The 27,775-nt window shown below is 37.8% G+C and overlaps 5 protein-coding genes and 1 long non-coding RNA gene across 6 annotated transcripts; 2 read left to right on the top strand and 4 right to left on the bottom strand.

The window, feature by feature from the left end:
- Positions 1-585: 585 nt before the first annotated feature.
- LOC110755946 (succinate dehydrogenase [ubiquinone] iron-sulfur subunit 2, mitochondrial) lies at positions 586-2,715 on the bottom strand. Its single transcript, XM_021957275.2, has 2 exons — positions 1,905-2,715; positions 586-944 (listed from the first exon to the last, which is right to left on the bottom strand). The coding sequence occupies exons 1-2, from the start codon at positions 2,591-2,593 to the stop codon at positions 767-769; spliced, it is 867 nt and encodes a 288-aa protein (XP_021812967.1). The 5' UTR covers positions 2,594-2,715; the 3' UTR covers positions 586-766.
- An 816-nt stretch (positions 2,716-3,531) lies between these two features.
- Positions 3,532-4,670, top strand: LOC148296159 (protein NOI4-like). The gene is made up of 3 exons (XM_088251137.1): positions 3,532-3,648; positions 4,009-4,185; positions 4,298-4,670. The coding sequence occupies exons 1-3, from the start codon at positions 3,640-3,642 to the stop codon at positions 4,319-4,321; spliced, it is 210 nt and encodes a 69-aa protein (XP_088107263.1). The 5' UTR covers positions 3,532-3,639; the 3' UTR covers positions 4,322-4,670.
- Positions 4,671-4,887: 217 nt separating this feature from the next.
- On the bottom strand, positions 4,888-5,609 carry LOC110755690 (early nodulin-like protein 21). The gene is made up of 2 exons (XM_021956927.2): positions 5,411-5,609; positions 4,888-5,313 (listed from the first exon to the last, which is right to left on the bottom strand). Exons 1-2 carry the CDS (start codon positions 5,607-5,609, stop codon positions 5,009-5,011), a joined length of 504 nt encoding a protein of 167 aa, XP_021812619.1. The 3' UTR covers positions 4,888-5,008.
- A 707-nt stretch (positions 5,610-6,316) lies between these two features.
- Positions 6,317-10,635, bottom strand: LOC110756511 (putative membrane protein At3g27390). The gene is made up of 11 exons (XM_021957952.2): positions 10,204-10,635; positions 9,895-10,086; positions 9,228-9,336; positions 8,834-9,029; positions 8,609-8,745; positions 8,175-8,463; positions 7,925-8,031; positions 7,702-7,840; positions 7,321-7,516; positions 6,869-7,112; positions 6,317-6,755 (listed from the first exon to the last, which is right to left on the bottom strand). Exons 2-11 carry the CDS (start codon positions 9,986-9,988, stop codon positions 6,494-6,496), a joined length of 1,773 nt encoding a protein of 590 aa, XP_021813644.2. The 5' UTR covers positions 9,989-10,086; positions 10,204-10,635; the 3' UTR covers positions 6,317-6,493.
- A 1,411-nt stretch (positions 10,636-12,046) lies between these two features.
- On the bottom strand, positions 12,047-12,832 carry LOC148296158 (uncharacterized). Its single transcript, XR_015834444.1, has 2 exons — positions 12,556-12,832; positions 12,047-12,219 (listed from the first exon to the last, which is right to left on the bottom strand). It is a non-coding gene; the product is annotated as an uncharacterized LOC148296158 (long non-coding RNA).
- A 91-nt stretch (positions 12,833-12,923) lies between these two features.
- On the top strand, positions 12,924-13,764 carry LOC110756687 (putative ubiquitin conjugation factor E4). Its single transcript, XM_021958142.2, has 3 exons — positions 12,924-13,176; positions 13,257-13,346; positions 13,435-13,764. Exons 1-3 carry the CDS (start codon positions 12,976-12,978, stop codon positions 13,486-13,488), a joined length of 345 nt encoding a protein of 114 aa, XP_021813834.1. The 5' UTR covers positions 12,924-12,975; the 3' UTR covers positions 13,489-13,764.
- The last annotated feature ends 14,011 nt before the right edge of the window (positions 13,765-27,775 follow it).

Below are 27,775 nucleotides of genomic sequence, written 5' to 3'. Positions count from 1 at the left end.
CAGCAGCAGCAACTTCATCATTACCTTGGTTATGATATATGGGAAGATATAGGATTGATATAAAGATTAGCTTCCCAGTAGGAGAAGTTTTCTCACTAGCAACTGTGTCTATTTATAGGCATCCTAGCTGTTGGAGTTCAGGAGAGAAAAAAACCTAACCCATTTTGAGATATGCGTCACACTACGAAAATCTCTACTATACAAACATATATGTATGGATCATCCTATAAATGTGTGAGTGAATACAATGATTTAATCTTTGATGGATATCTATTCTAAGGGGTACAGAACAATCACAACTTCCGTGAATCATAAGAAAATTATAAAAGAAATGGCTATGACTTATTTTTCCATTTCTGGTTCCTTATTAGGTAAGAAGAAAAATAAAAAGGTTGATATAATGAGAGTTGCAGGTATCATGAAGAAACTTCATGTGATGCAACAGCTGAACTTCATATGGTGTTTTCTGATATGCCAGAGTCGCTGCATTTCCCATTTTTGGAACAATGAAAAGCTTCTACATGCAGAAGCTGAAGGAGATGATCAGTGTCTCACGGCCGAAGCCTATATATATGGGAGACTGAGTTCTATAAATACTTATTTATAAACAAAAGCAACAGCCTTCCTTCCCATTTTTATAAAAGGGATACAAAAGATACAATCAGTTCACAAATTATTTGATCAAACCGCATAATTGATGAAACCTAAAAAAATTCCCAGAATTACTGGTCAAATGCACACACTAGGCTTGTTAAACTCAAGACACTCAAGCACCAGCTCCTAACTGGAGCTGCTTGATATGTGTGATCTGCTTTCCAGGGTTCAAACCCTTTGGGCAGGCACGAGCGCAGTTCAATATGGTATGGCAGCGATAGAGCTTGAACTCATCATTTATTGCATCCAGTCGCTCCTTTGTATATTCGTCACGACTGTCACTTATCCACCTGCATAACACCACAAGAATGATTCAGGATCTAGTGTTTACCTTTACCAATGATAATGTAGAACTACAAACAAATGCTATATGCAGAGGAGAAATCCCAACTCTATGGCAAGATTCAGATTTTGGGATTGGTAGTCAAGGAACAAACATTGTTTGACAGGCATCCTATCCAAACAACATGAGATTAAGCACTGCCGTGTAAAAGCTAATAAGCCAAAATATGATATGGATTATGCAATTGTATCATAGTATTATTTCTCTTTTACTTCTTTCCATAGCAATTTTCTCATCATATTAAAGGCTTTTGGAGATGGCACCCAGCACCCTCATCATCGCCTTCGAGAACTATCACATTAAGCACTACAACCTAGGTCGTGAGCTCACAGACACTGCAGCTTTGAGTTAGTTTCTATCAACCTAGCTCCTCAAAACTCTTTAAAAAGATAAGAAAATAAGAACTAAAAGCAACTTATTCAATCACTACTCTCAGTGCATAACTGATCAGGTAAATGCTAAAGAGAGCCACAACTAATACGACTGTTGTAGAATCTCAGTCATTCATCATTCAACACGCGAGACAGAACACTGAGATTTGATAGCAGCAGCGCAAATCTTGGCATGAAAATCACATTGAAAAAGAAAAACTTCATTTCTCGAGAAAATAATCACAATAAAACTTCCCAATGAAAAAGATAGACAAAACTTTTTGTACCCAAACAACAAATTTACCATCAATCTTTCACATTACACATAAACAAACATTAACCTAATCTAACAGTAATCCTTGAAGAAAGATATCAAGCAACATCAGACTACAACAAATATGAAAAAAGGCAAAACTTTCATAATCACAGAAAGCAAAAAGGATAATTCCTACATCGAAGAGATGATCATGCAAATATATCAATCACCAATCAATATCCCTAAAAAAATTGGGGATTGAGAGAGAGAAATGAATTACCGATTGGCGTGGAGCAAGGCGGCGGGGCCCAAATAAGTCTCCGGATTCCACCAGTAGCTGGGGCAGGATGTGCTACAGCAGGCACACAATATGCACTCGTACATCCCATCCAGCTTAGCCCTATCCTTCTTGCTCTGGCGAATCTCCTTCCCGGGCTCAGTAGGCGGGCTCTTCCTCTTCAGCCACGGCTCTATGCTCTTGTACTGATTGTAGAAGTTGGTCATGTCCACCACCAGGTCCTTTATCACAAACATGTGTGGCAACGGCGTTATCGTCGTTGCTCCGACGGAAGACGACGGCGCTATCTTCGTCAAGCAAGCGAGCCCGTTACAGCCGTCGATGTTCATGGCGCAGGAGCCGCAGATCCCTTCGCGGCAAGATCGACGGAAGGTGAGGGTGGGGTCCATCTCGTTCTTGATCTTAATGAGGGCGTCGAGCACCATGGGCCCACACTCCTTGAGGTCGATCTCGTACTCATGGAGCTCCGGCTTCTTAGGGTTTTCTGGGTTCCACCGGTAGATTGAGAACGTTTTCAAGCTCGTCTTGTCTTGGGCCTTGAGGTCCACTTGCTGGGCCTGGACCTCCGACGCCATGCCCCGCACCACCACATACCGAAACGACGCCGCTGTCGATCTCGATGCAGATGAAACGCCTGCGGCTATGGCCCTCCGTATCAACCCCGTCGCCATTGTTGCCTTTCTGGACTCTCTACACTTGCAGTGTTCTTCTACAGGAATACACAGAGAGAGAAAGAGGGAGAGTGGAGGGGCCTGGGGTCTCAGACTCTCAGGGGTATGAGAAAATGACGGAAATGCCAAAATGGGTTATAAAGCGGGAAGACGTAGAGCAGTCGAGGGTACGTTCGTAAATTTAAATGGAGGGATTAGTTCAATTCCGTGTAGTAATTGGCTGTGTATTCCGTCTTTCTGTGGTGACGTGTCCGATCAGGAGCCGTTTGTTTTAGGAGTTAGCGTGGTTTGCTTATGCAGCAGTCGTTTGATTTTAATATCTGCTTTTCTGAGTTTCTAGGCGCGTGTTCACCATGGAACCACAATTGGATGATTGCCACGTGGCACAAAGAAATTGACCCAACTTTGATGGGCTACTCTAAGCCCCAAATGCTTGTTAAGTGGGCCATTCTTCACGCCGAACCTTGATGATACAAATCCATTTGATGACTGGTACTGCCCGATTCAATTTATAATTATTTAGTGTCATTTTTTTTTTTAACATGTGATATTGGCTGGTTGAGAAATCGTATTTAGGACTTCTGCTCTTAATCATTTGAGTTATATATATATTATCATTTTTATCATATGTTGAATTGTTGCTCAATATAATACATCCAATAATAATCGAATTTAATTTACATAGCCACCAAACAAATTTGATATGGTGTACATTATGGTAACGTGGATAAGTTTGTTTGAAGAGGGGATGGGAGGTGGCTAAACATAGTTAGGAAGCGATAATTGGAATTAATTAGAAGCGTCATTGAGATTATTGTTAAGAATTTGTGACAAAGCAAAGGAGGGGACAGTTGCGGTACAACAACTACGTGATAACTACTAACTAACTACTTGGGGTGACGATTTATGCCAGCCATTTGCATGGGTGTAGGCTTTAGGCTTCCTTAATACCCTCACGCCTCAGTTTTCTTCTCTCGTTATTCAATCTTTCTTTCTTCTCTTCTTCCTCTGAATCCTAACATTTCGCTGCTGCGTATCTCCTGTGAATGGCATCGGTATGTTCTTTTTTCTTAATTTCCAGAATCCATAATCTTATGTATCTGCATTGAATATATAATTCGGATTCTAATTGTTGTTATTATCTCTGGCCATCTTGCTCCTTTTTTTTTTCTTTTTTGTGATGCTTTTAGGCCGAAAAATAGATTGATTGAAACCATTTGTTTCGAAGTTGATTACGTAGGGTGGTTTAGATATAATTGATTCTTGTATTGTTATTTCAGCTGCAACCAAAAATGTGTCATTGTTGAATTGAAGTTTATGTCATATAGCAACTTTTGATAATGGTTTTGGACTGGTTAAAATGAAGAGGGTTTCAGATTGAGATTGAGGTTAAAAATGAATGAATGGATGTGCAGCAGGATATTGGACGACCGTTGCCCAAATTTGGAGAGTGGGATGTGAATAACCCTGCATCAGCTGAAGGTTTTACTGTGATATTTACCAAAGCTAGAGACCAGAAGATGTCCAATGGGGCTCCTGGGACTGGAACACCTTCATCTAAACCAGAACCCAACTCTCAATATCCCCCAGAGGTAACAACATTCATTCATTTCAACCAAATTACCCTCACTTTGATTCATTCATTCTATTCGTTCTTCGCGTAACTCTCGGGAATTATACATACATCGATTAATTTGACTGCAGAAAAAGTGGTTTTGCTGCATGTGAAGCTCTCCTGGCTTTGGTGGAGTGAGAATCTGAGACGTTGTAATTGGAGCATTGTGGCATATCATCACAAATTATTAATCCATCCATGCGTGCACTGCTACTTAGTCTGATGGCAAGGAATTTGTTGTTTCCTTCCTTCCCTCTCTCTCTTTCTGTGATTGTTCCTTGTTAAACCCCTTAATTCAATGTCCCCATACTTTTGTATAGTATAAAACATTTTCTCAATTTTAGGAAAACTTAAATTTTCAACATGACAACATGTTTTCACCATTCTTTGTATGTATATATGTATTTGGAAAGATTTGAATGATATATATTTGTTCAAGGCATAGAGTTTCTTTCTAGCAAAGATGGCCAATTTTGATTTTACTAGCATTGCAAGATCCATCAATCGATGTTCGTATTTTTTGTTTTTACACTTAAATTTCCTCTGCTTGAATCTAAGATGCAAAACCATCCAATTTCTGTCATGAAATAGAAGCGAGCGATCAATGCAGAACAAGAAGACTAATGTACGAACCAAATTAACTAGAGCTTAAACATCGTTTGTTGGTACCTGCTATTACTTAAACAAAGACTCCAGAGACTAACTAGAATATCTAAACACAGCAACAATACGACCAAATCGAATTAAACATCAACAATCAACATCCTAATTAACATACACAAACGAATGAAACATGTCAACTAGAAGAGAAGACAAGCAACATAGGACACAACTAACTGAACAAAGACTGAGAAAACCGCAGCACGAGAGCCAGAAGATCTGCGGTCGCTGGAAGGAGATTCCTCCAAGGACATCACCTTAACGATCATGCGCTGTCCTCTCTGGCAGTGCCCAGAAGCTCCACTGATGAAGTAGAAAGAGCCGGCGTGGTCAAACAGGTAAACTGTGTTTCCAGTGTTGGAGAAGAAGTTGGGGCGAGTTGAATTGCATTTCTTGAACTCTTCCTCTGTCACCTCCATAACAGAGTCCTTCTTGTACTTAAAACCTGCACCAAACCACATAATTATAAAACTATGAAAAAGAAAAACCATAGTTATTATTATAAGTAGCATGAAAATGGCATGTGTTTAGCGTCTACATACGGATGGTGTCGCCCACTTGGAACCGGTTTCCGGAGGCCCAGTCGTTGTAGATTTTGCTGTCATTAGTAGGAGGCACAACCCAATCTTTGGTTCCGCCTACTTGGAACTCAAAGGCAGAGACTGAGAAATGGCCAAAACAGATGAAAATGGTCAACAAAAACAGGGTTGCTCTGGCACAGCTCATGTTGCAGTTAGCCATTTTGGGCAGCTTTTTCAACACAGAAGCTCTCGGTAGTCTCAAGGAGATGATGAATATCAGAGTGCAACAACTAACTGCAGGCGATGTGAGATAGTTTGAGGTGGAAATGGGGTTAATATAGTACTTGTGGGAGAGTTAGTTGCTACACTAACATAGGTAGTGGGAGGTTACGTGACCTGAGAAGCTGGGGCTTGCTTTGACATGGTCAATTACTAATTGGAATTTCTTTTTATCTTTTTATCTTTTCGTGAGCTAACTTTTAAGTTTGCACGTTCAGAATTATGGTGGATCATGGGTCGTGACTTCAACAAACTTGAACATGGTGTGAAAATCAAAGGTTCTTAATCCCGGATAGCTTACTTCTTTTTTGGTTACATTGGGAGAAAAGAAACCTAAGGTTTCGATCCTGGGTGCCAAGCAGGGGTGAAGGCGGAGGGCCCACAACCACTGTGGTAACCCTGCTTCATGTTCTGTATTTGTTGAGTTTAGTGGTTCTGGAGCATTTACTGTGTTGCTGGGTCAGTGTCAAATCCAAAACCAGCAGGTGATAAATGAAAGTTTGATTGAAAGAAAATAAAGCTGCATAAGTTTATATATAGAGTAGAAGCCTTGATATCACAAGCAAAGCACGTATGAGAGCGTTTGTTAGAGGTTAGGAGTCAAAGCAATTGTAAGGTATCATATCAGATCCACCAACAACATTCATCTCTTTGCAATTGCAATCATATTTGTATACAGTAAATTGAAAAATACATACAGTACATCGAAAAATACATTCTTCTAGGTTAACTACCCTTTGCAGAATGAACAAAAATAATCTCTAAAAAAACCAATAAGAAGAAGAAAAAAAGCGAGAAAACAAAGGCTACTTTTAACATATTTCATTAAGTGATTGTCACATCATTTACAACTGTTTGTGACTCCGGATCATACCCATGATTGCTTGTTTTGTTTGTAAAACTAATAGATTTCTGGCTGAATAATCGGGCAAAGGCACTCTTTGATCTTGGAATTGTTTTTGGTCCATCGGTTGGTTTGCTGCTACCATCATTCTGGGCAAGATCATCAGATATGGCATTCACAAGATTCTCAAATCGACGCCTAAAAGTTGGATACCTTGAGATAGACTTAGTGATACCTTGGAGCCTACATGACATGAGAAATAGGATAAATCACAAAATAGAGAACCAGAGAAAAGAGGGAAAGGGGAAAAAAAAAAATCAGAATATCCTGTAATATAAGCAAAATTGCATGACTACCTTCGAGCAAATGCATCAAGTTCAGCCTGTTTACGCTCGGATTCAGGTGGTGAGCCAATGTTTGAGTTTTTTGACCTCAAAGGATCACCATTCAACAGAACTAACTTGCAAAGGTAGGCCTCTTCTGCTTCAGAAAGGTTTTCTGCTTTTATCTGGTCCTTGATGATCAACAACGGATTGAAAAACCAATCAAAGAATGTTTCTTTTGGTCTGTTTGAACTAGTCAACTCAGTAACATTGTCACCTACATCAATCAGGTACAAACTTAGTCATCAGTTGTGAGAGTATTAAATGAAAATTTGTAAAACAACAGAAGTTTGGAGAAACCAATCAAAGAGAGTGTTTGTTTGGTCTATTTGTGCTAGTTATCTCAGTATAGAATTCTATAAAACAAAATTACACAAGTTAACTGGTAAGAGTGTTCAGGGAATTTTTTTTTTTTTTTGACTTACTTAACAATATGCCTGCCGAATTGGCTTTTGCAGATCGCAGAAGTGATTGAAGAAGGCAATAAGCTGGTAAGCCAATGCTTATAACTCTGCTACCTTTACTGGACTTGGCATCTTCAATGTCTTGAAGTGTTATTATTCCTTCAGAAACCATGATTTCCCCATGATGTTTACACTCCTTAAATAAGCTATCAATTAGCTACACGAGCCATGAAAGTTGTTCATCAGCACCTAAACCATAAACTAAATAGGATGTGTTCTCAGCAGTCAAAATTGTACACTTTAGTCCATGCATCATCCAACACATACAGATAATATGCAAAATTGATTCCAGTACGAAGCAGCCATTAAGGCTAAACATAACACATAACACATGCACCATACCTCAAGGGGCTTCAACTCAATGATAGGATTAGTGAACGAAACCGAGCGGGAGGGAACACTTCGGAAGGAGCCGGGCCTTGAGAAAGCGGGTCCACGAGAATTGGTTCGGACCAATTTGGCCTTCTTTCGGTAGTTTGGCCTGTCATTACAATAAATCAATTAAATAATATCAAAGTGCACAACCCCATATCAAAACCTTATACTTTAGAGTCTTGACTATAACCTTGGAAAGCAGGATCCTTCTGGCATGTCAAGGATATCATTGCTGTATTCATCATATATGGACAAGGATGCAATGATATAGCATAGCCCCAACCAAAATGAGGACTCCTGTAACCCAAAGGTCATACAATCTCTTAATACTTACGATCTACATGACAAGGACATTACAAAAAATATCTGAATATACACAGAGAGATACATGCAAGTAACATCAAACAAGTTCGGTAGAGAAAAATTGAGCACAGAAAAACCTGATAAACAACCACTCCAGCAAAAGCACCTAGAAAGATACTGGCCACCATTGATCCCAGCACTGCCCCTACAACAGCCAATGGCCAGAGTAGGATAGCAAGACCTGCAAATGGAACACATATTGTTTCCAAGAAAGGGCCCTCCCGACCTATAAGGTCATGAAACAAACGATGCCACCCCTTGAAGAGCATGTATGGGGATTTGCATAGGGCAATAAATGAGATCACCGGCATATCAACCATGAAACCAAGGACTGATATTATAACAGCCCCAGGAAGATATAGCACCCTGCAAGAAAGTTGGAAAGTTTTCTGGTGAGAAACAAAGAATGATCATGAGATAAACTGCTGGACCACAAAAGCAAACCACATGAAACTGAAATGATAAAGAAAATTATCACGCAGTTCATCCCTAACTTCCTGGATTAACATACCTGATCTCATAATATTTTGCATCTGGAGGACCTCCTTGTCTCAGGTCATCCATAACCGAGAAGTATGTGTGGTAACAAACATCCCCAAAATCCCTCACAACAGTGAAGCACCGTTGGACAGTGCTCCAAGTTCCATCCTGCAAAATATTGTGAAAGAAAAATCTCCATAATGGCGCGGACAAGAGCAAACATAATTTATAACACAACTGAAAATTGAAGACATACGTAAAAGCAGTGGTACAATTGATCGGTCTTCCCTTCTCCAACAGCTTGAAAAGTTTCCATTACTGGTGAAAGAAAGCCATATGCTGCTCCACCCACAATACTTCCAACGATTCCAACCACTGGCCACAAGATCAATTGGACGGGGAGTACAAATATGCAGACAACAATCTTCAGAGCTGGTCCATATCGTTTAGCTCTGCTCATTTTATAAAATGAATACATAAATAATTAAAAAAGAAGAATCTCAAGAAAGGTTTATTCTTTTGTTGCTTTAACACAACATGAGAACGAGATTCCCAACCCCTCCTCCCAAAGTCGCCGAGAGAGAGAGAGAGAGAGAGAGAGAGAGAGAGATTACTAATGAAACAAAGAACATCATGGCCAAGGGACGCACCTAAACATGCAATAATAAGTCCAGAGAAAGTGTACCGGCCAAAGACCCAATATGATAGCCGAGTTTCCAATTGTCATGATAAGGCAAATTAATGGGCAGAACAGAATACCTGAAATAATACTGTGATGTTAGATTTGACGTGTTTTCCTTAAGTCATACTCCTTCAAGCAATGTGTCTTAACTAATCAATCCGCTCCTAGTTACAACGTTAACAACCCATTTCAAGATAGTAAGCAAGCAAAATTCAAAAATGATACTCAAGGCACAGGCTTGTTATTGTACATAGTGGATGAAATCTTATCCCTTCAGACATGGTAATATAGATAGAAATGTTCTGCAAAAGAAAACCAAACCACTGCCAGGTCCAGCATCAGCAGAAAACAATAATTCGGCAAATGGGAAATGAAAGTCAAGAACCCCAGTTTTATTGGATCACAGGTTCAACGCCAGATGGAGAGGTTACATTAAGCACATATAAAATTATGATTGGACAGTATTGTGTTGTGTCCTAAACTGTTTTGTAAAAACAATAAAATCCTTGTTTCCAAAATATTATCAATTTCCCATCAAAACTTAGAACCTAATATAATCACATAATCAGTTTCGAGTTAACCAGAAATACCAACTAGCACAAGAAAAAGGAATCAAAGGACAAACTGATATTTACCTTTAAAGTTGCCAAGAAGAAGAAGGCCAATGAAGTAAGGTAGAAAACAGATAAAGTTCCACAAAGAAGCCAAAACCCCCTTTGGGGGTTCCATATCTCCCTCCTTACTTCTTAGAACTCAGACTCCTCGCCCAACCAGATCTCCCAAAGTCAATAGAAACAAACCCACCTCATATTCAACTGGAATTCAGCCTGCAAACAGTAACAATCTCATTTTTAGTGACACAAAGAGCAGCAAACCAGAAACTACACAACACAGGACGGGTACACGACAAGTGAATATGCCGCAAACCCATATCAGAAACTTACTCAAAATCAGTGATTTACTCTTCTTCTGGCACCAAACGACTAGGACGGACTAAAGGTGGAGGGTCTCTTTCTTCTTGAAGTTTCAATTTTAAACGTTGGAGTTTTGAATTGGATTGAAAATTTTAATCTTTCTTAAGAAAAAAACATCACACGGGGTTTGTGATTTGCGAAACGATTAGAAGGCAGTTAAAAAAACGGTTTTTCGTTGCCAAAGAGGTGGGAGGATTGGGAGCGGAATCGGTTACTATCCAAGAATCAGGAGCCAAAGGATGCTTAAGCCATTTTGTTTTGAAGATTTTTGTTCTGTGTCTGGTGTTTTCACTTGAAAGCAAAGCAACTTGGGTTCCTTAAGTAATTGACAACTTTAAATAAATACAAAATCAAAATTTTGACACAAAATAATATTTTTTGGAGATTTTATTCTATTTATTATCTTGACAGCCTCTCTCCAGGCTCCACACAGTCACTACAAAGCATGTGATTATTTTGCTTGGAAGTAGCGATAATGTTGTTTTTCCAATTGATCTTAGTTGTCACTTTAACAAAACGAGCGTCTGTCAAATATTTCAGTTGCTATTGTTTTCCGTGCCAATATAGAAGTTTCTCTTTTAATTTACTTTATTTTTGAGGTCGTTGCCAATCAGGGCAAAATGATTTGGTCTTATCCCCAGACTCTGGCAAACTCGGGCTTTGGCTTTCTTGCAAAGTTGAGATGAGATGAGAGCAACTTGATGTTGATACAAACTAGTTGCTTGTTGGCGTTCTTTGTTTAAAGCTGCAATTATGCTTCTTTTACTCTTCTTTTTTGGTAAAGTGAATTACGTATGAATTGAGTCAATAAATCTAGGGACGCATAATTGCAATGGAACCATGATTAGCTATCACATTCTTGCGTGCACATTGTCTGTCTAGTTATAGAAAATTAATTAATGTCTAAACTTATAGTGCAAGCAATAATTTAAACTTAAGGAAACATGAATTTCTCACACACACACACATAAAAATAAATGTCATGAGGGTTCGAATTTGAGACACATTGTTTGCAAATCAATGTCCTTTTCTACTTGGCTAGACCTTGTTAGCATGAGACCATAAGTTTTAATTTAGGAAAGCATGTACCAAATTGGATGAGTGGTAAATCAAGGCAATTCTCTTTATAAACAATAGAAGAAAAAAAAGGGAGAAATTCAGAAATTCATTTGATTTGATGATATAAGTATTATCACATAATGAAATGATGCTCTGGTTTTAGGATGGCGCAGGAGGCAGCACGATACGGAAGAACACCAATTGGTGGACATAAGATGGGTTTAGATAATATGTAGGTTGTCATAAAAGCATGCACATGACATAAATATAATATGCACAAAGCTGATTTTTGTTTTTTTATATTTTATAATTCAGCTTTGTACATATTATATTGATGTCATGTCCATGCCTTTTACTTAAATATACGACAACCTAGCTGTTATTCTTCTATGTCAAATGCCTTACATCTCTTCAGAGTTGGAACGTCTATGATTCCTTTTTTTGTTTTTTAAACACCAGCGATATTGGGAAATCGAATACAAGACTTCAGATGCATGAATAAATACTTTCAATCACTTGATCTACAAACTCCTCGTAAAAAAATGTTTTTCAATCTACTCTTTGATTTTGACTTGGCTAGAACATGAATATCACAAGCAACCCTTGCATCTGCCAAAAATTGCAGGTGGTGTTTTGTTTGTTGAATTAATCAAATTTTGGAGAATTGTTTCTTTTCTGGTGATTTTTGTATTTCTTTCATATATAACTTAAGTGACATAACATAAGAATCATACAACAGAAGTAAGCAGGAAAGGAGAAAAAGAAACAATGAAGCACATACATAAATCCAGTTCTGCTTAGAAGCTGCTATTTCTTTTACAAATTGTTCAAAGCTTTTGTAATAAATAGCCTAGAATTCCTCTCAACTATGATCCCAACATGACTAGAATTGAATTGAGAGGCATTCCTGTTACAGACTAATTGATCCTGCACAAGGTTAACAGCCAAGCAGACCCAATTAGCAGGGGGATTTTGCATGTTCCTCAACAGTAACCCAACTCAACATTAAGAAAAACAATAAGAAACAAAAGAAGCAGACCCAATTAGTCGATCGAGTTTAACAGCGAAAATCAAATGAGGATATAATTTACATGTATATTTAATTTAGAGTATCCAATGGAAACATAACATATATGTATTCATCAATTAAGCAAGCTTAAATTATCAAACAAACAATGCAAGTAGAACTGATGAATTCACGGAAACAAAAAATAAAAGTAAAGCAAATTAAGCATTCGACAGATTGATGAATCAAATACTTACGTGCGGAGCCGATCGAGATAGATACTGTTTGCTTGCTTTTCTTCGTGATAATAAGGACAGAGAGAGAGAGAGAGAGAGAAATGGGTACGGAGGGAGGTTAATTTAGGGTTTGTTATGTAGGATTTATATTTGTTGCATACTGCGTGTGTTTGTCATGGCTCGATCTTAATTTGATTTGATTTTGGTGAGGCAGAGGAGAGAGGTGTAGGGATGTCGGCGAGAGGGAGTTGTTCACTGATGGATTAAAACACTTAAAGAATTTAAAAAATTCATTAAATGACGTGGCACATTCTGATCGCTAGATAAATTGGACGGTCAAGATGAGCAGGTACTTAAGATGAGGCAAAGCTTTACTTGACTTCTGTGCAATTATTATTATTCTGGTTTCTAGTTGTTTTCCAAGAACATCATTATGTTTGAATGGAAGCAAACGGATGTCATTGGATATTTCACCAGTTGTTTAGTGCTGCAGTGGATGTCCTAAGGAGAATTGGAGAAGATGGGAGGGTCACACAGGAATTTATTGAGCTTGGTGCGAAAGGCAAAGTTGCTGCTTCTGAGGGCATGGACACTGAAGCTGCTCTCGGGGACATACCAGATGAATTCCTTGATCCAATTCAGGTATGTTTTTTGTGTTTGTGGGTAGGTAATAGGTTGGAACGCGGCTTTGATTATAAATATTTGTATTTCCTTTCTTGCAGTACACTTTCATGAAGGATCCAGTTATCTTGCCTTCTTCAATAATCACGGTAGACCGACCTGTCATCCAAAGGCATCTTCTTAGTGATAACGTACATCATCAACACTGCTAATTAATCTTGATCTTATGAAGTGTATCTCCTATTGTGTGCTAATTTATGTACTTCATGTGATTTGCAGTCGGATCCGTTCAACCGCTCCCATCTAACGGCGGACATGCTATACCAGCAATGAATTGAAGGGAAGAATACAGGAGTGCATTAGGTCCCAAGAATTGAAGAACCGCGGGGAAGACCTAAGCATGCAGAGCAGCAAGGCAACCATACAGACCACAACTAGCGAAATGCTAATTCATTAGGAGGATGTAAGGTTAATATAATAGGGGAGGATTAAGATTTATAGCCTTTGGTGGAAAGTAACAGTGGAGGAATTCTCCGATAGGTTATTGTATCTATAATATATTATAATGTATTATTTAGCCCGCCAATGATCATATATAATGTTCTACTTGTCTTGTGGATAAAACTATGACTTATTCTTGATCCTCCGTTTGGTCAGCGGAAAAGATTTAGTTTTCCAATTATACGCAAGTTATAATGGATACTTTAGTTTCCCATGGGAAGGAAAAATGAAAGCAAGCAGTGCGGAGGGTTTCATTCGGAGCATGGCTTGGCTCCTTAAAATGAGCTAATGGCACTTGTAAAATTCCAAAATAAAAAATAGTTCAAGGAATTTAACAAGTGTCAAAACTCTATTTATTGTGAGGAGCTCCTCCTCAATTTTTAAAGAGCCAAGCCATGCTATATAATTAGTATGATATGTAGTCAAATTTTGATGCACGATAATATAGATTACTACACACACGTCTACTTGAAAAACCGTTTTCTCTCAAAATTTGATTAAGTATGAAAAATGAACTTTTGAAATACTAATGTTTCAATGATATATTTGGCGGTTTATATTCCTTACATCTTAAATAAGCAACCACAATTTTATGAGATTTTAGTATAAAGTATACATTGACTTATTGAGGTATCAATATTGGTATAAATTGTATCTTACACTAAAATTGGATTTTCATATTTTGATTTGTTGAGAATTTGATTTTCTAGTATTTTTAATTGAATCCAAATATTGGTAGGGGGTACTTTCTTATTTACGTTGTAAACTTAAGTGTTTGGAATGGAAATAAGGCAAGACAATATAAGGCAAAAAAAAAAAAAAAAGGCAATGGGCGGCCCAACCCAAAAAATCCACTTAAGCTCGACTCGGCTTCAAAAAAGAAAAAGCTCGACAAGACCCGGCCCGAGCCTAAAAGTTTAGGATTGGGCCAAACCAACCTAGCCTGATGATGAATCCTAATGCATAGTGTCCATACCGATAAAGCCCCTATAAAATAAAAAGATGAAAATTCAAATAGTTTAAAAAGCAATAAACAGTAAAGAAAATTCATTGGCTAAAGTGGTGGACACATATGGGGAGGGATAAGGGAGTTCATTGGCTAAAGTGGGAGGAGTTATGCAAGGCCAAGAAGGACGGGGGTTTTGGGTTTAGAGATATACAAGCTTTTAACCAAGCCATGTTGGCTAAAATGGCATGGAAAATTCATACTAAACCACATTCTCTTATTGCTCAATTGCTGTGAGCAAAGTGTTGTACCAGGAGAAGGTTTTTTGGAAGTCTATGCAGGTCAAGGTTCCTCATATTTATGGCGTAATGTGATATGGGGGCAAGATTTGTTGAAGAAGGGCCTCCGCTGGAGAATTGGGAGGGGTGAGTCAATGGGTGTTTATGGTGATAGGTGGCTACTGACACCAACTACGTTCATGGTCTCTTCCCCTCCAACTATTCCCATTAATTCTAAAGTATGCGATCTTTTGACACCATCAAGTGAATGGAATATTGAGCTGATTGACCGATGTTTTTTGGCCCATGATGTTGCAACTATTTTATCTATTCCATTGACAGGAGGTATGGCTAGAGATCGAGAAGTATGGCACTATGAAACACATAGGTGGTATACGGTGAGAATTGGATATTGGGTTGTTTTCTTAGAAATACAAACAGAAAAGGAGGTTAAGGCAAGGGGAGTCTAGTTCCCCAACTGTACAAGGCATGTGGAAACATCTTTGGAAGCTGAAATTACCGCCTAAGGTACGACTTTTCCTTTGGCGTGCACTAAACAATATTATTCCATGTCGAGCTATTATTGCACGTCGACATGTGATACCCTCAGGTGTATGTACTTGTTGTTTGAGAGCAGATGAAGATTTGGTGCATGCGTTGTGATATTGTAAGTTTGCATGACGAGTTTGGAAGCGTTCCCCTTTCTGTCAACCAGTTGGAACACAACGGGTATGTTCTTTCGTGGACCTTTTTTACCATGTTTGTACTACTTTTCAGGAGGAGGATTTATGTTTATTCGCGGTGATAGTTTGGATGATTTGGGCTGAAAGAAACAAGAGTCTCCATGGAGGCGTAATAAGAGACCTTTTTTGACTTTATGACGCATCACTAGTCTTTTGTAAGGATTTTGTTGATCTATGTCCATCGCCTAAGTTAACTCGCCATGTTGCAACTTGTTGTTGGAATCCTCTTGAGGGGGACTTGCTGAAATTAAATGTTGATGGGGCATGTTGTGTGGCTGATAGAAAGATGGGGCTAAGAACAGTAGTCCGAAATGCTAATGTGGAATTAATGGGTGCCATGGCTAAACCGGTAATTGGTTGTCTTTCCCCTGAGGCTTTTGAAGCCTTGGCTATGATTGCAGGTTGTCAAATGGCAATAGATGCAGGATTTATAAGGATGATATTGAAAGTGATTGTTTGGAGGTGATTAACGTCGTAAACCGATTTGAATTTGATATGAGCATGGAAGGAGAGTTGATAGAGGAACTAAAAGAGTTATTTTGTCGTTTCCTATTCGTATCCTTGCAACACCAACCTCGTACATGTAATTTTGTGGCTCATCAATTAGCCAAATTTGCTTTATCTTGTAATGTGATATGTTACTGGATGGAAGAGGGGCCTAGTTGGCTTTACTCTTACCTTCAGAATGATTTACGTTATTTAAATTCTATTGATGAATAAAGTCATTGGCCTTTGGCCTTTAATCCAAAAAAAAAAAAACACACTTTCTTTAGTTGCCTAGCGAGGTGGTGGAGAGGTTCCATGTCACTCCGTATGTGTAGATTTTATTCATGACAATCCTCAGCAAAAAGATAATCATTGAAATTAGTGATTTATAGTAGAAACACTATTGGTGATCGATATGTGCTTCCATATAAAACTCCATAGATTCAGTCATAAATTTAATCGATAAAATCTCTTCATTGAACAAGGTACACTAATCAATTTGATGTTAACGAATTTATCATCCTTCGTACTACTCTGAGTGGAGTGCATCGCTATCTACTCGCAAATCGATTCAATAAATGTGCCCTCTCTTCTCACTACCCCACATAAGATCAAAGAGAAGAGAAAGCACATCTCAAGCACCTCCTCAATTTTGAGGATGTGTCCCGCATCACATACAACAACCTTGGTGCAAAGCTTTCCGTTGGTAGTCCTTCTAAAAAATATAGTATGTGTAAGCAATAAAGAAAATATGCTAGTAAAAGGGGTAACTACAACCTCAACTAAGACATGGATGTTAAACGTGATTAGCACCATTGATAGGTTTTGTAGCCACATTTTTTCATATGTTTTATGGATTGTAACACGATACACATTAGTGTCATCAACAAACCAAGTAAGTTGATTGCTGAAGAGAAAGCACATCTCAGGCACCTCCTCAAATAAGAGGATGTGTCCCGTATCAGATACAGCACCCTTAGTGCAAAGCATTCCGTTGTGTTGATTTTATTCACAACAATCCTCAGCAAAAAGATAATCTTTGAAATTAGTGATTAATAGTAGAAATCTTATTGGTGATCGATATGTGCTCACATATCAACTCAATAGATTCAGTCATAAATTTAATCGATAAAATCTCTTCATTGAACAAGGTACATTAATCAATTTGATGTTAACGAATTTATCATCCTTCGTACTACTTTGAGTGCTTCGCTATCTACTCGCAAATCAACTCGATAAATGTGCCATTTCTTCTCACTACCCCACATAAGATCAAAGAGAAGAGAAAGCACATCTCAGGCACCTCCTCAACTATGAGGATGTGTCCCATATCACATACTACATCGTTGGTGCAAAACGTTCCGTTGCGTTGATTTTATTCACAAAAATCCTCAGCAAAAAGATAATCATCGAAATTAGTGATTAATAGCAGAAACATTATTGTTGATCGATATGTCCTCGCATATTAGCCCGATAGATTCAGTCATAAACTTAATCGATAAAATCTCTTCATTGAACAAGGTACATTAATCAATTTGATGTTAACGAATTTATCATCCTTCGTACTACTCTGAGTGCTTCGCTATCTACTCGCAAATCAACTCGATAAATGTGCCATTTCTTCTCACTACCCCACATAAGATCAAAGAGAAGAGAAAACACATCTCACGCACCTCCTCAACTATGAGGATGTGTCTCATATCACATACTGCATCCTTGGTGTAAAGCATTTCGTTGCGTTGATTTTATTCACAACAATCCTCAGCAAAAAGATAATCATCGAAATTAGTGATTAATAGTAGAAACATTATTGGTGATCGATATGTCCTCGCGTATTAGCCCGATAAATTCAGTCATAAACTTAATCGATAAAATCTCTTCATTGAACAAGGTATATTAATCAATTTGATGTTAACAAATTTATCATCCTTCGTACTACTCTGAGTGCATCGCTATCTACTCACAAATCAACTCGATAAATATGCCATCTCTTCTTACTACCCCACGTAAGATTAAAGAGAAGAGAAAGTACATCTCACGCACCTCCTCAACTATGAGGATGTGTCCCGTGTCACATACAACACCTTTGGTGCAAAGCGTTCCGTTGGTGGTCCTTCTAAAAAATATAATATGTGCAAGCAACAAAGAAAATATGTTAGTAAAAAAGGTAACTACAACCTTAACAAAGAAAATATGCTACTAAAAGGGGTAACTACAACCTCAATTAAGACATGGATGTTAAACTGGATAAGGATTGAAAGACTTACCTATCATAGTCGGTAACCACAAAGTGGGGTGGACTCGATGCATATAAAAAATCTTGAAACATAGGTGGGTGTTTTTGCCCTCAACACCAATCTTGGAAATGAGGACCAATTGACTATCTGGGCACCAAAGAGATTTTGGTACAATTACACCGCCTTTGTTATATGTGGTCCCAGCACGAAGATGTGCGGATTGAGGTCATAACCGTTGAAATTTTTGGAGGGAGACCAAAAGACCGAAAGAGAAGAGAAACTGGAGGTGATTTTTTTTTTTCATCTTACTTTTTTAATTATGATATAGTCTAATTTTTTTATATGGGTGTTTTCTGCTTGTTTTATTTTAGGAAACTGATGAAATTCTTGACTCTGGTTCTTTTTAGGTTACCAGAGGAGGTGGATGATGAGTTGCCGGAGGAGGTGGAGCATGAGAGGTGGTTGTTTTCTTCTTGTTTTGTGAATTAGAAATCTGTTCTCCGATTTAATTTTATGTTTTCATCTAGAGATTTCATAATCTAATACCAAAAAGATCTCTCACTCATTCATTTTCTACCGTATTCATATCTTTTTTATGATTCATAAATTCTCCCATTATGTGTAAACACACCGTTCTCCGATGCCTTTTAGTACGGATCCCTCAATAGAAAGGGAGTGTATATATGCATATATTCAATAATAGCGAGAGAGCTAGTAATTTAGTCTTGTACCTATATGGCTCGATAAATCAATCAAATACCACATATATTCTTTTATATGGGTGTTTTCTGCCTGTTTTATTTTAGGAATCTGATGGAATTCTTGACTATGGTTCTTTTTAGGTTACTAGAGGAGGTGGAGGATGAGTTGCCGAAGGAGGTGGAGCATGAGAGGTGATTATTTTCTTCTTGTTTTGTGAATTAGAAATCTGTTCTCCGATTTAATTTTATGTTTTCATCTAGAGATTTCATAATCTAATACCAAAAAGATCTCTCATTCATTCATTTTCTACCGTATTAATATCTTTTTTTATGATTAATAAATTCTCTCATTATGTGTAAACACACCATTCTCCGATGCCTTTTAGTACGGATCCCTCAATAGAAAGGGAGTGTATATATGCATATATTCAATAATAGCGAGAGAGCTAGTAGTTTAGTCTTGTACCTATATGGCTTGATAAATCAATCAAATACCACATATTTGAAGGGAAGCCAGAGTGGGAGGAGTCAAAGGAGGAGATACCAAAGGAGGAGAAGTAGTTATTAGAGGATAAAGAGGAGGAGTTACTGAAGGAGGAGTTACCGAAGGAGAAGTTATCGAATGAGAAGTTACCAAAAGTGGAGTTACCAAAAGAGGAGTTACCACAGAAGGAGTTACTGAATGAGGAGTTACCAAAAGATGAGTTACTGCATGAGGAGTTACCAGAGGAGGAGTTACCGAAGGAGGAGTTACCGAAAGAGGAATTACCGAAAGAAAAGTTACTGGAGGAGGAGTTACCAACAGAGATCACATCGGAGAAGGGGAGTGTATATCTTTTTTACCTAAAAGATAAAAGATTGAAGGATCATAATCTAATACCTAAAAGATCTCACTCATTCATTTTCTACCGTATTCATATCTTTTTTATGATTCATAAATTCTCCCATTATGTGTAAATACATTGTTGGCCGATGCCTTTTAGTACGGATCCCTCAATAGAAGGGGAATCTATATATGCATATGTTCAATAACAGCGAGAGAGCTAGTTGTTTAGTCTTGTACTTATATGGCTCGATAAATCAATCAAATACCACATATATTCTTTTATATGGGTGTTTTCTGCCTGTTTTATTTTAGGAATCTGATGGAATTCTTGACTCTGGTTCTTTTTAGGTTACTAGAGGAGGTGGAGGATGAGTTGCCGAAGGAGGTGGTTGTTTTCTTCTTGTTTTGTGAATTAGAAATCTGTTCTCCGATTTAATTTTATGTTTTCATCTAGAGATTTCATAATCTAATACCAAAAAGATCTCTCATTCATTCATTTTCTACTTATTTATATCTTTTTTATGATTAATAAATTCTCTCATTATGTATAAACACACCATTCTCCGATGCCTTTTAGTACGGATCCCTCAATAGAAAGGGAGTGTATATATGCATATGTTCAATAATAGCGAGAGAGCTAGTAGTTTAGTCTTGTACCTATATGGCTTGATAAATCAATCAAATACCACATATTTGAGGGGGAGCCAGAGTGGGAGGAGCCGGAGGGGGAGCCAGAGTGGGAGGAGTCGAAGGGGGAGAAGAAGGAGGAGATACCAAAGGAGGAGAAGTAGTTATTAGAGGATGAAGTGGAGGAGTTACCGAATGAGGAGTTATTGGAGGAGGAGTTACCGAAGGAGAAGTTATCGAATGATAAGTTACCAAAAGTGGAGTTACCAAAAGAGGAGTTACCACAGAAGGAGTTACTGAATGAGGAGTTACCAAAAGATGAGTTACCGCATGAGGAGTTACCAGAGGAGAAGTTACCAGAGGAGGAGTTACCGAAAGAGGAATTACCGAAAGAGAAGTTACTGGAGGAGGAGTTACCAACAGAGATCACATCGGAGAAGGGGAGTGTATAACTTTTTTACCTAAAAGATAAAAGATTGAAGGATCATAATCTAATACCTAAAAGATCTCTCACTTATTCATTTTCTACCGTATTCATATCTTTTTATGATTCATAAATTCTCCCATTATGTGTAAACACACCGTTCTCCGATCCCTTTTAGTATGGATCCCTCAATAGTAGCAACGTTGTTTGAACTTTACTTCAGATAATGAATGCTGCTGCAAGGGGTTGCTAGATCTCTCTAGTTTGTTGGTTTTCGTACTTGGGGAAATGTTGTCTTTGGATTCTATAGCTATAAACTAATGGAGAGAGAGGCTTCTTCTCTTCTTCTATCGATCAATCAATCAAGGTTGTATATATATATATCACTCAGTTAGTCATTCAGTCACATGAACGGTTCACTGTTCATCCTTCTTATCTTAATTGGTTTTACAGAATCTCTTCTTCTTGTTTCTTGCTCTTAACTCTCTTATCTGATGTGGACTGATTCATTGGGGACTGGGCATGCATGCTAGCTATATCTATATCTATACCTATCTATAGGAGGACTACACTTGCATCGTACATTAACATAGACAGAACCTTATAAATTACAATTTACAACCAACCAGAAGAATCCAGGTTATAAATTTGTTTGATTTTAAAAATAAAATAAAAAACCAATTAATCAAATCACATTTTTATTTATTTATTTCTTTCTTTCTTTTACATATGAATTTGGCAATTGCATGCTTAGACAGCTACATATATAAACAACATTTAATTTACAGGTTAATGTCGCATTGGGATTGTGATGATCATATATATATATATATATACAGAAATTCTCTTATGCGGACATCCGGACGTTATTATCGTGCGGACGCAGTGTATTTTGTACTACCCCTCTCTGTTTTCCTGCTTGTTTACAATAGGATCCGCACGATAATAACGTGCGGACATCCGGATAAGAGAATAACTGTATATATATCTTTGTGCATACGGATATATATATGCAAGACACATATTCCTCCCTCTCTCTCTCTCTCTCTCTCTCTCTCTCCAGCAAGAGCAACATAATTAATAATTAGGTAGCAAAACAGATAAGACATGCAGTGGTAATAGATAGTTGAAGCACCAAAAACCTATCTATCCTCTTGGAACCTATCTAACCTTGGCTTGTAGGGAATATAATCTTGATTTTGTGAAAGCTGAAAAGGCTTCTAGATCTCAGATTCGACCTTCAAGGTTCTTTTCTTTTTCTTCATTTTTAGATTATATACATCAAGGTACCATGATAACACTAAAGAAATAGAAGAGTAGTTTCATAGAATTGTAGAAGAAGAATAGGATGCATGGGTGTTTTTGCTCGGGATTGATTGAGTTCAAAGAGTTTTTACATGCATGCATGGGTGTTTTTGCCCACTGCGGAATTGGTGCGGCTGATTTTGTTATTCTGGATGGTCCTGGAATTGGTCTCATTGCTTTTGTAAGTGGTAAATTTCATCTGCTCGAATGGTTATCATAAGTATTTCTTTTTTTCTTGAAGAGGTTGAATGTCTACATCTCCTCTAATACACTATTTGTTGTTGTTTGTAGGCTGAGTAAGAGTGAAGAGGTTGAATATTACATGTTATTTTGAGAAACAATTATGGAACGTCGTTTTGTTACTTGTTGCTTCTGTTTACATATTGTTGAGTTGAGTGAAGAGGTTAAATGTTACATGTTATTTTGAGAAACAATTATGGAACCTCGTTTTGTTACTTGTTGCTTCCGTTTACATATTGTTGAGTTGAGTGAAGAGGTTGAATACATGTTATCTTGAGAAACAATTATGGAACCTCGTTTTGTTACTTGTTGCTTCCGTTTACATATTGTTGAGTTGAGTGAAGAGGTTGAATACATGTTATCTTGAGAAACAATTATGGAACCTCATATTGTTGAGTTGAGTGAAGAGGTTGAATGTTACTTGTTATTTTGAGAAACAATTGTGGAACCTCGTTTTGTTACTTGTTGCTTCCGTTTACATATTGTTGAGTTGAGGAGCAAGGAGATCTCCACCCTCACCCCGGCCAAGTCATTGTTTGGCCCTATTAATATAAGTGAACATATGCTCAAGGAGGAGGAGGAGGAGGAGGATAAAGAAACCTAGAAAAGGATAAAAAAAAATATAATTAGAAATCATATTGCGTGCAATGTTTTTTTGGACTCGGGAAATAGAAATAAAGGCAATCCTTGAGATTTCAAACTATACAGCATTGTTGCTCTCTCATTACTCTTCTTATTATTGATACTTAATTCACTTTAACATATCATAACAGAAGCATATGTTCACTTATATAATCAGCCTCGGGATGGGACATCAAACCTCAGTGAGCTTGGTAAGAGGGAGGGATTACCAGAGGAGGAGGAGGAGGAGGAGGATAAAACTGATAATACTTTTTGTTTCTTCCTCTTTGTGTTGTATCTTGTATGTAGTTGCTTGCAGTTGACCTCGAGTATAATCCTAAAACAACGTCAGAAGAATGCCTCCTATTACAGAGCAGCCATAACTATTTAAGCACTTTGCATAGATAGATAAGAATGATATGAGCATATCCTATTTAGGCATAGGGACATTCAGTCCTTGAGGTCTGTCTCAGTTCTATTTGTGCTTAGGTCACGACTTAGTGATGTGGATAGATCATTAGAGTATCTATCTATTCGTTTGTACACCACACTGTAGTCGTAAATCAGTACTATTGATTAAGAAGTTGTGAAATTTTCTTCTGCTTTTTTCTTTTGCATTATTTCTGTGTTTGTGTTGTAGGTCTATACTTCATCATTATTATAATGAGAAATCTAGTCAAAATTAGCTTATTCATAAGTTTGGTGTAATGGCCACACCATGTGGTGTGGTGGTGTTACCAATTCACTTCATGTTCCAACTTACAAATTTACTTAATAAGATTACACTTACACTATAGGTCTCTTGGCATTACCAATCCACTCATGCTCCAAATTAAGAATTTACTTAAAAATATTACACCCTAGGTCATGAGATATCAATAGTATCATCAATCCAATTTGTAATACTTAGGCCACGACCCAGTGTACTTTAAGGGCCAATTTGGCATTGTTGTACTGTAAAAATAATTATTGTCAGAGTTGTTGTGAGAGAAATCAATGTGGCGTTTGGTAAATTTTTGTTAAAAGTGCTTTTGATATAATAATCAATTTTCTGAGTGTTTGGTAGGTTTTTGTGTAAAAGTGATGTTAGTTGTGTATAATGACTAAAAATGAAATTATGTTGAAATGACTTTTTTATTGAGTGTTTGATAGCATTTTCCCTTTCAATTATATAATTCTTGTGTTAAATGTGTTTCTTTAACCATCACACACCAAAAATATTATTTAATAATAAAATAAATATAGCATCATGTTGAAAATTAAATATTTGTCTCCAAATGCTCTAAACTAATGTTGGAAGTCAAACCCAACATATTCCATTAATAATAAAAACCAATAATATGGTCATAACAAAAATTAAGCTACTCATAAATAAGAAATCATATACAATTTTTAATTAGATAAACCCATCAAACTTGTCGATATATGATTTCTCAGTGCCTCTATTTCTTGTACTACATAACCATCTTCTTGTTGCACATCAACCTAACTCTCAATCTCTTCACCTTGGATACAATTTAGGCCATCTCCACTTTCATTAAAATGACAATGTCTTCTTATATTCAATTATGAAGTGCCAAAAGCAATCTGGAATTAAACTATGACAATTAATCTGTAATGGAAGAAAATGAAAAACGATTAAAGTTTGGTTTAACAATGACACACTCATTTCTTTTGAATCCAGAAGATATGCATATCAGACAATGAGACAAAGACTTTTGAGCAGATGAGTCCACAAGATATGCATATCAGACAATTACACGAAAATTCAGACTTGGAAACTATGAACTCTGTAGGCTTTGCTTAGACTTTGCAAAGCAGCAATGCCCAGACTTTGCAAAGCAGCAATGCCCTTTACCATTTGATCACTGACTTACAATTAAAGGTTTTATATATACAAAGAGAGAACAACTTTATTACTCAAACATACTCCATTCATGTTGTACTTTTGAAAAATCTATATGATTATAACTGCCGATTTTGACTGGAACAATCTTTCTTAGTTTATTCTCTCATTGGTTTCTTTGTTTTTATAATTTGAGATAATATTGTCTTTACACTCAGTGCCAAAAGCTCAAGGTCTTATTCTCTCCCTTTTATTGTCTTTATAATTTGAGTTTTTATAGGAGCTACATAAACTGAACTTGTATTGTACCACACAAGGAGAGTTCTTCTCTCCAGTGTGGAACAAAGGTGTTTTTCCTATACAAACACTAACAGTACATGTGGTAGGTACTATGGGAAGTTCAAGAGGTGGAGGATCAGTTCAATCAAGCCAGGATGTGGGTGTGGTGATCAGTTGTGGCAAATCGGTGGGCATTTGACACTCATAGCATTAGGCCCTCTGATGTGGTGATTGTGGGAGCAAATTTCCTCCCACGAGAATATTCGGTTGAAAGATTCCTCTTTCTTCTTCGCCGCCTCTTTCTCCCTGCAAAATAAATTGGATAAGAGGACCACACCCGGGGGGTGTTGGCCAAAGGCCCTCCGATGCCTAAGTTAGTTCAATTGATTTAGGGAAAAATCAATAGCTAAATAGGGTACGGAGATATATATGTGTGGTGAAAACTGGGCGGCCGGAGCCTTATGTAAAAGAGAGAGAGAGAGAGAGAGAGAGAGAGAGAGAGAGAGAGAGAGAGAGAGAGAGAGAGAGAGAGAGAGAGAGAGAGAGAGAGAAGGGAGGTGGCTAGGATTTGTGAAGGGAAGAGCTCTCTAGAGTTTTAGTAGAAATTCTGACGTACCTCATCCTTGTGCGTGGCCAAGTATTTATAGGGGGCCTTGACGAGGTTGGTGAGGTTGGTGTGGTTGGTGAGGTTGGTACATTTAGGGATTTGATTAACTAGGGAATTAATCAAATCCCTAATTGTGGTAGGTGAGGTTAGTGGGGTTGGTGTATTTAGGGATTTGATTAATTAGGAATTTAATCAAATCCCTAATTGTGGTAGGTAGGTTAATTTCCAAACTGATTTTGTTCCTCATTTAATTGGATAACCCCCAATTAAATTGAGCAACTCCCAATTAGGTTTAGAAATTCCCAATTAGGTCAAATAATCCCCAAATGGAAGGAATTAGGGTTCTGATTTAATTTGGTTCCCACAGTGATCATGTCCAGCTCAAAGGTCAGAGCTTCTAGTGCTGAGGAGGAGGTAGAGATTTCAGCTCAAAGTTTTCTTCTTGATGATAAAAAATGGTGGGAATGTTTTCAAATCTTTGGCTGGATTGGCAATTAGTCAAGATGGGAGGCATTGGGATAGAACTGAAGGGGAGCATTACATGTGATGTGGGGTTGCAAGGAGAGTGGGATTCTTCATTCATTGCAGCACCTCATGTTGTTTTTCATGAGCGTGGGGATCTTAATTAGAATGTATTATTACCATTCATTTGATTTGGAAATAGGGCATTACTCTATTGGTTTGGGATGACAAGATGAAGGATGGGATTAATAGAGGGAGGGAGAGGTGGGGGGTTTGATGAGTTGGGAGCAATGAATCCATTTGTAGTGAGGAATAAGAAGGATGTCAAGTATTTGATGGCATATGAAGGTGTTGGTGCTGATGGAGGGAGGAGTAATGGCTTGGCTGTGTCTCAAGATGGGCTTGAAGGATTGAACAAGACATGGCTGTGTCTTCAGATTAATGTAGTTAAAATGAGGAAGCATGCATATAAATTAATCTACCTCTCATACGTACTCTGTCAATAGAACTTCTCTCTCAATTTTCTGAGATCCTTCCTCTTTTATCAAGACAGAACATAGATTAAAAAAGGAACACACAATAAAGTTTCATTAAAGCCAACATCTAACAACTGCTTCACCTGATCAAACACTCACATCAACATGGTCAAAGGATCTGGTGCTTGAGTTGGGTCACAAAGTCTCTTGGGACAGTGCAGAAGTTGGGTCACCAGTAGTGAAAAGGTTCATTGGGAACAATGAAGAGAGGTGGTAGTACATGTGGTACGTACCATGGAAGGTCGTCTAATTAATACCGATACTTCTGATTCCATTGGACTTGCAGTTTCAAGCAATGGGATTCAATGGGCAAGAGGAGCTGCACATGTCATGTCAAATGGAGAAGCCGATGGGTTGGTAATGAATTGCAGTGAAAACTGTTACTCACAGCATTAGGCCTTCGCATATGGTCATCATGTCCAATCCAATGCACAGCTCAGTCAACTGGCTTTACAATATGAACAAGTGGGTGAAATGCCTAAGTAAGTCACTACCGGGGTTGGCTTGCAGCCAAGACGGTAGGAACTGGGCTAGAATTGAAGGGATCTTCACAGCGGAGCTTTGCTAATGCTCGATATCGTAGTTTCAGTTCAGCCACTGATTGGGATTCTCTATTTATTTCTTCACCTCGAGTTGTGGTGCATACTAATACTATACTAGTGACGATCTGAGAATGTATTACTATTCATTTGATGCGAAAATCAAATGCTTTGCTGTTGGGGTTGCGAGATCCAGAGATGGGATCAGGTGGGTGAAGTTGGGGATGAAGAGTCCAAGAAGGGCCGGCTTTTCGGCCCGTTCGATGAGAATTAATAATGTGCACAAGGTCCTAATAAAACAATGACATCTTTTTTATTATTACAGTAATAATAATACGAAGAACAAGAAGGGTGTGTCAGTGATAATGTTTGGAAAATAAATAAATAAATATTGAATAGCAAGCGGAGCAGCCCAT

This window comes from Prunus avium, chromosome 3 (genome assembly GCF_965620075.1).
Source record: "Prunus avium chromosome 3, drPruAviu1.hap1.1, whole genome shotgun sequence".
NCBI classification, from domain to species: domain Eukaryota; kingdom Viridiplantae; phylum Streptophyta; class Magnoliopsida; order Rosales; family Rosaceae; genus Prunus; species Prunus avium.
Note: the sequence above shows the minus strand (reverse complement) of the source record. Positions and strands in the feature narration are given on the sequence as shown.